Genomic DNA, 6,870 nt, shown 5'->3' on the forward strand with positions numbered 1-6,870 from the left:
TAGATAGACATTTGTCTGCCACCCCCCCTTCAAGGTCTGAAAGTGAGAAAAGATGGGTTCTGAAGAGGGACATTGCATGGTCAGTAGAGAATACCAGCCTTTGGATGGACCAACATGCTATGGCTTAAGTCCAGCATCGTATCCCATTAACAAGTAAGTTTATTGCATGGGGCTTGGGAAACGGGGCAGAACGGAAGGGAATGAAAACAGAACGGGGGGAAACGCATATTATCGCACGGGAGAACGCTGCCGATAATGCCAGGAGTCCCCGATCCGTTCCCCATCGGCCCCACAGCAGCCGATGTTAAATCGGTTCAAACCGATTTGCGACCCGGTTTAAAACGTAGTGGGAATGAGGTCACAGAGATTTCTGTCCGAACACATTTGTATTGTCATGGTTTGACAGTTTGGGTGTGAGCGCATGAGGTTTTGGATGGCGCACAAGGAACGGGTGAACCATTTCCTTTCACACCATTCCAAAGAAGACATCGGCACATGAGTTCCTGAGTTGCGCATGTGTATGTCACCAACAGGATTCCAGCCCTATCTGTTACTCAATGGCTCTAGCCACTGTGAGCCTCACCTTCTTCTGTTTCTGTCCACTAGCAAAGGTTTTGCTACTATAGTCCGCCCTTGGCTTATGCGGGGATCCGTTCCAGACCCCTCCCTCTGCGTAAGCCAAATGCTGCACATGCCCAAGCCCCATTCAAGTGGATAGGGCTTGTGCATGTGGCAGCGCGATGGCACACATGAACCATGGGTGTGCACCCCATTCATCCGAATGGGACGCGCCAGCCTTGCACCTCCCACACTCCCGTGCGGACTTTCAGCATATGTATAGCGGGCACACTGTATTCAGTGGAATAGTAGCATTGGTTTCATCGGGGTAGAATCCCTTGTTGCCTGGAGGGTTGCCACGGGGATGGCCAACAATAGAGAACCTGAGACCAAAGGGACGTCAGAGGACAAATGTCCTGCTCAGCACACACACAGAGATGGACGCCTTTTGAGCTTGCGCTTTGCCAAAGAATGTGAAAAGAAGAAGAAGAAAGAAAGGGAGAGCCATGTTTACTACATGCAGGGATTCCCAGGAATGGTTCCTTCCCAGCTGGAGGATCGAGCCCAGATATTCGACTAAAGTACTTGTTGGAAACTGGGTGGAAGAAAGGAAAAAGGTACGTTTGTTTGGGGAGGAAAAGAGAGGAAGCAAGAGCGGAGGGCCGGGGAGGGGAGCATGGGTGCATTTGAAAGAGCGTGGCAAGAAGCATTGCCCTAAAATATATAAATGGGCAAACGAAGGTGACGTACTGATCCAGGCTGCAGAAATAAAGTGGTTTGACTCTGTTTTGACTTCCATGGCTTAATGCATTTGGAGATTTGTAGTTTGATGGGATGCTAGAGCTCTCTGACAGGGAAGGCTCAACATTTTACAAAACTAAAAATCCCAGAATGCCATAGCATTGAGCCATGGCAGTTAAAGTGGTGTCAAACTGCTTTGTTTCTGCAGTGCGGCAGCAGTCCCCAATTCAAATGCCTCTAAGGTCGTTTTCAGTTATACTTTGAAGGTCTTGTATTCCCATAAAGCTCTATAGGGTTTAAGACTTGAGCACCAGAGACCAGCGTCTGCATGCAGAAGGTCTTGGGTTTAATCTCTAGGTTGGTTTGGGGGGGAAATCTCTATCCAGAAAACCCAAAGATAGACTAGACAGCCAAGAAAGACAGGACTAAACTGGGAGGACTAAAACTGTGGCCCATTATAAGACAGCTTTGAATATTCTGCATAAGGCTCTTTTATCTCAGACCTCGGACCTAAGTCTCAAAGCCTTTACCTTCTTCTCTAATCTCTAGGCCAAAGGAAAAAATCTCAGGATGAGAGCGCCATCTTTAAAATGCATGTGCATTTGTATTGTCCTTTCCGTGATATAGCCATGCTAGTCTGGAATATCTATATGCAAAGGGATTTTGTAGCACTTCTGAGACTAATTTTGTAGAAGAAGCTTTCTTAGACCCCATTCCCACTTACAGATAAATCGGTGCACAATCCGAATTGATAGATCGATTCGATAGCGGAGTGTGGTTCCCGCTACATTTGCTCCGATCACATTTTCCCCTCCAAAATAATCCACTTTTTGTTCCCATTCACAAATGAATCGATTCAAAATGATTCGGTTCCAGACGGCCAAAGGGAAGTTTGAATCGATTCCGATCCGCATTTAGTTCATACTTAACCAGAATCGATTTATCGAAAAAGAAGCGAGGAAAATCAGCGTCAAAAAGGCGCGGGTTAAATGGGTCTAGCACATGGCCCCCCTCTTGGAATCGCTTCAGCGATTCGGATTAAGTGGGAACCAGGTTCATTTGAACCAGATCGAACCGATTCACAATCCGGTTTAAACATTAGTGGGAATGAGGCCATAGACTTGGTCTACTTCCTCAGATGCAGGAATGCAGATCAAACCCAAAATACTTGCTCCTCTTTTTTGCTTGCTCTACCTTGACTGCAATGAAATGCTCTGCAAGGCGAGGAGTTTATTGGACCTAGAATTATGGAGCTGGAAGAGACCAAGAGGAGTATTGGCTGTTCCACCTTGTCTGGAGCCATCTCCAAATTTGATAAGCATGCCCTCCATTCTGTCCTCCAAGTCATGGATAAAGATGTTGAATAGCCCTGGGTCCAAACCCTTGGCGGAGTTTAACCTCAAACGAATATCAGGTTGGGTTGGCGTCTCCCATTGCAGTGAGTGACTGCCATTTGTTTGGTTTGCCTTAGTTCATAAGAGATCAGAGAGGAACCGGCAGAAGCTGCTATGAACGGGACTTCGTTCGATTTCCAACTGAGATACCGGACCGAACAGTGTTGAGAAGGATGAAGAAGAAAATGGATGTAAGTCGGGGAACGAGGAGTTTTGGATCTAAGGCTGTCATTGCAAACCTGCAAAAGCAGAATGCACAACCCTTCCCTAGAAGAAAGAGATGCAAGAGGGGTGTCTGGTGCAATAGTAACCCAACTTTATCCAAGTTGTTACAAATCAAGGCTTCCAGGGGGAAGGAGGGTAGCAAAAATTACCATTTTTAAAATCAAATCAAATAGTCCCACTTTTTAGAATGTTTAAAATGAAATAAAATAGTCCAGTTTTGGCTTAGAGTTGTTCTTGTTGACGAAATTACAAAGGAAAAAAGCAGGAGCACCTCATACGATCCGCAGAAAACAAGAGACACTTCTCAATATGCTCAATGGATGATTGATTGATTGATTGATTGATTGATTGACTGATTGATTGATAAAATCCCAATGCATTTTGGAGTGTACAGTCCACCCTTCTCTTATGCGGGGAATCCATTCCGCCCCCGCCCCCCACGTAAGGGAAAAAACGTGGATGCTCAAGCCCCATTCGAACAAATGGGGCTCATGCCCGCAGCGGTGTGGCAGTGGTGTGCAAGGCACACACCACAGGAGCGTGCCCCATTCATGCGAATGGGACGCACCGCCCCTTGCACCGCTTGCACTCCCACACGACTTTGAGCATATAGCACACCCACGTATAACGCGGGCGCACTGTATATTCCCTCAGAGGCCTGTTAAATGCCACGTCTGTTAAGGTCTATGTATTTTACGTTTTAGGGTCTCCCAAAGAAGTATATATTGACCCATCATGACGAACCAAGGCACCAACACTTAGTGACACAGTACGATGATCAATACAACCGGCACGGCTACAATCCGATCCTGCCTCCGCTTCGCAAATGGAACCGACACAAATTGGCATGGATCCCAGAGAAATCGGACTACCCGCTTCTTGGTACGTAAAGAGGTAACCCTTCACTACCTTTCTTCCCCCAAAAAAGTTATTATTATTATTATTATTATTATTATTATTATTATATTTTCCACTTCTCCCAAGGATCAAAGCCGGATTACATCAATAAAAATACAATACTAATACAGATGCAAACTGTAAAATGCTAATACTGAATTACAACATTCCTATTAGTTCCTATTAGAGTGTAGTTTGAGCAATTTTCTTCCCGTTGCTGGAAAGTCTTCAAAAACCATACAGTTTTCAAAGCTTATTTTCAATCTGGGGTTTCTTCTGTGCGAATTTTGCGTGTGTTTTATTGCACAGCAAAGAAAGTTTTCGGTTCAGAAACCATTTCGGCACAGAAATGCCGAAATATGCCAAATGTACTCTTTGCCCCACGTACAATAATGTTTTCAGCCTGTGTGTGTGTGTGTGTGTATGTGTGTGTGTGTGTGTGTGTGTGTGTGTATATATATATATATATATGAATTTTGCACAGAATAAGTCCTGAGCTTTGCAAATTTTCATCAGCCCAGGTTTCTTCACAGCAGTTTCTCAACACTTGACAAACATGAGTTTTTAAAACTATATATATATATATATATATATATATATATATATATATGCTGAACAAAACACAAGAATAGAGAGGGAACTAAATATACCCAATAGCAGATGATTCCTGATTAAGACAGTAATTGGTTTTGGCTTTATCTTTTATTGATGTTTAACATTTTAATATGGAAGTGGCTTAAGCCCCCGTGGAGACGCTCTTAATCCGTCCGCTGTTTGTCTGCGTCCATTAAAACGTTTATTCATTCCAAAGTGAATTCCATTAAGATGTATTTGTTCTGTTTTGGAAAGGGATTATACAAAGTTGTCTTTGCATTCAACGCAGCTCTTTGTTTGCCCTTCTTATTTTTGGCTACACAATAATTTCTGGATCTCATACTTTTCTGCCTGGATTTCAGCAGCCGTATAGATGAGAAAGGTATGGCGAGTCCCACTAGAGTAGATGCATTGAATCAAGGGCATTTACGTAAGTGTTGACCTACCACGGACTAATGGAGTCAATGGGTCTACTCTGGGTGAAACTATCAATAGGAATAGACATACAGTGCACCCTTTTTTTACACAGGGGATCCGTTCCGGACCCCCCCTGCGTAAAAAAAATGCATATGCTCAAGTCCCATTGAAAGTAATGGGGCTCGTGCATGTGGCAGCAGCGGCACAGCGGCATGGCGGTGCAGTGGCGCACATGCACCATGGGCACGTGCCCCATTAATCTAAATAGGACGCGCATATGCTGAAAGCCACGTATAGTGCGTCCATGTATGACGTGGGCACACTGTATTCTCCTTATATTATTTTTCCTTGAAACTACCTCTTCTGCACAACCATGAAAGGTACAAGTAATGTCTTGAGTTTCCAACCTGGCAACTAAATGCTGCAGTTAGTCCTGACTATAGTAGAACCATTGAATAAATGTGTTGACTTACCTATGTGTTGACTCACCATTCAACAAATGATACAATGGGTATACTCCAGCTAGAACTAGCTAATAGGATTCCAACCTTGGTCCACTCGGATGTGTGCTGTGCACCTTCAAGTCATTTCCGACTTATGGCAACCTGGCCATGGGTTTTAATTCACAAGATTTGTTTGGAGGAGGTTTGCCATTGCCTTTTCCTGAGGCTGAGAGAGTGTGAATTACCCAAGGACACCAAGTGGGTTTCATGACTGAGCTGGGAATCGAACCTTGGTCTCCGGAGTCATGGTCCAATGCTCAAACCAGTCCCATCTTGTCCATGAAACCACGTGGCCAAGTCCCATGCTCTCAGGCTCAGAAGAAAGCAACGGCAAACCTCCTCTGCACAAACCATGCCAAGAAAATGCCATGATAGGGTGGTTGTAAATTGGAAATGACTAGGAGACACAACCACAACAGCGGGCGGAGGAAGCCCCAAATCAGGTATAGGTGATGTGAAAGTTTGTACCCAATTTGGGGGTTTGAAGGACACAGCAAGCCCAGAGGACACAGGGTGAGACGCCCATGTAGACAAGGCTTTAGTTAAGTATTGTTGCTGTTGTTGTTGTTGTGTGCCTTCAAGTCATTTCTGTCTTATGGTGGCCCTAAGGCCACCTATCATGGGGTTTTCATGGCAAGATTTGCTCAAAGGAGCTTTGCCATTGCCTTCCCTTGAGGCTGAGAGAGTGTCAGTTACCCAAGGACACCAAGTGGGTTTCATGGTTGAGCCGAGAATCGAACCCTGGTCTCCAGAGTTGTAGTCCAATGGTCAAATCACTGCGCTGGCTCTCTTCCGTAACCTAATTCCAATATGGAATATGCTAAGTATAATCTAACCTTCCCTTTCTCTGTGATCTCATGACCTTTCCAATCATTTTCCACTTTAGAGCCTCCGACCAACTATGGGCTCTTTGAGCATCTTGTGAAAAAATGGACTCGCAAAGAGAATGGCGTGATGAGCAGCGTCTACACTGTATCCTACCAAAAGCCTCCGGTTGCGTCGTACGCCGTGCGCCGACGGCCCATCACCACGCACATCCTGAAGGCCAACCAGGAGCAGTGGTTGCCCCGAAGCAATGACCCGTATATGTGAAAGAACATTGTATTTCCACGTATTGCTGGATTTCAATACTACACCATTTATCCAAGCAGCACCAATACATTTAGCCCCCTTAGTTTGGCTGCAAATATTGGGCACATGCTCATTTGCAAGCGCACATAGGAAGAAAGATGTGGGTCTCCGTTGGCGGCAGACCAGGCTGTATTATCAATTTGCCATAAATGCTCCAAGTATCCTTAGTAGCTCAAAGCTCCACGTTGTTGGTAGTGTTGCCCATAAACATGAATGCAAGTTACTTGGATTGTGATGTTGGTTGCAATTACTATATTTGCATTTACTACATACTCCGATGCCATTTCCAAGCTGTGGAGTCGGGGGAAGAGGCTGATGGTGCTTTTGCTATGATGATGATGCTTCACCAAGGTCCCACATCAGAGATGTATCTACACTGCGGTTTGACACTGCTTTAACTGCCATTTATT

The 6,870-nt window shown here is 45.0% G+C and overlaps 1 protein-coding gene across 2 annotated transcripts; it reads left to right on the plus strand.

The window, feature by feature from the left end:
- Positions 1–907: 907 nt before the first annotated feature.
- On the plus strand, positions 908–6,654 carry CFAP107 (cilia and flagella associated protein 107). 2 transcript variants are annotated; one of them, XM_089537011.1, is made up of 4 exons: positions 908–1,175; positions 2,771–2,884; positions 3,623–3,800; positions 6,216–6,654. In XM_089537011.1, exons 1-4 carry the CDS (start codon positions 1,065–1,067, stop codon positions 6,419–6,421), a joined length of 609 nt encoding a protein of 202 aa, XP_089393137.1. In that variant the 5' UTR covers positions 908–1,064; the 3' UTR covers positions 6,422–6,654. The 2 variants fall into 2 exon arrangements, with proteins under 2 accessions (XP_089393137.1, XP_089393138.1); XM_089537012.1 differs by lacking the exon at positions 2,771–2,884.
- Positions 6,655–6,870: the final 216 nt, after the last annotated feature.

This window comes from Sceloporus occidentalis, unplaced genomic scaffold, assembly GCF_023333645.1.
Source record: "Sceloporus occidentalis isolate IW3139 unplaced genomic scaffold, rSceOcc1.0.p SCAF_8, whole genome shotgun sequence".
Lineage (NCBI taxonomy): Eukaryota > Metazoa > Chordata > Lepidosauria > Squamata > Phrynosomatidae > Sceloporus > Sceloporus occidentalis.

Excerpts from the sequence above, each read along its gene's own strand:
- CFAP107 (XM_089537011.1), top strand. The coding sequence starts at position 1,065 with ATGTTTACTACATGCAGGGATTCCCAGGAATGGTTCCTTCCCAGCTGG. Across the intron at positions 2,885-3,622 it reads GGATGAAGAAGAAAATGGAT|GGTCTCCCAAAGAAGTATAT; the intron begins GTAAGTCGGGGA and ends TTTACGTTTTAG. Across the intron at positions 3,801-6,215 it reads ATCGGACTACCCGCTTCTTG|AGCCTCCGACCAACTATGGG; the intron begins GTACGTAAAGAG and ends TTTCCACTTTAG.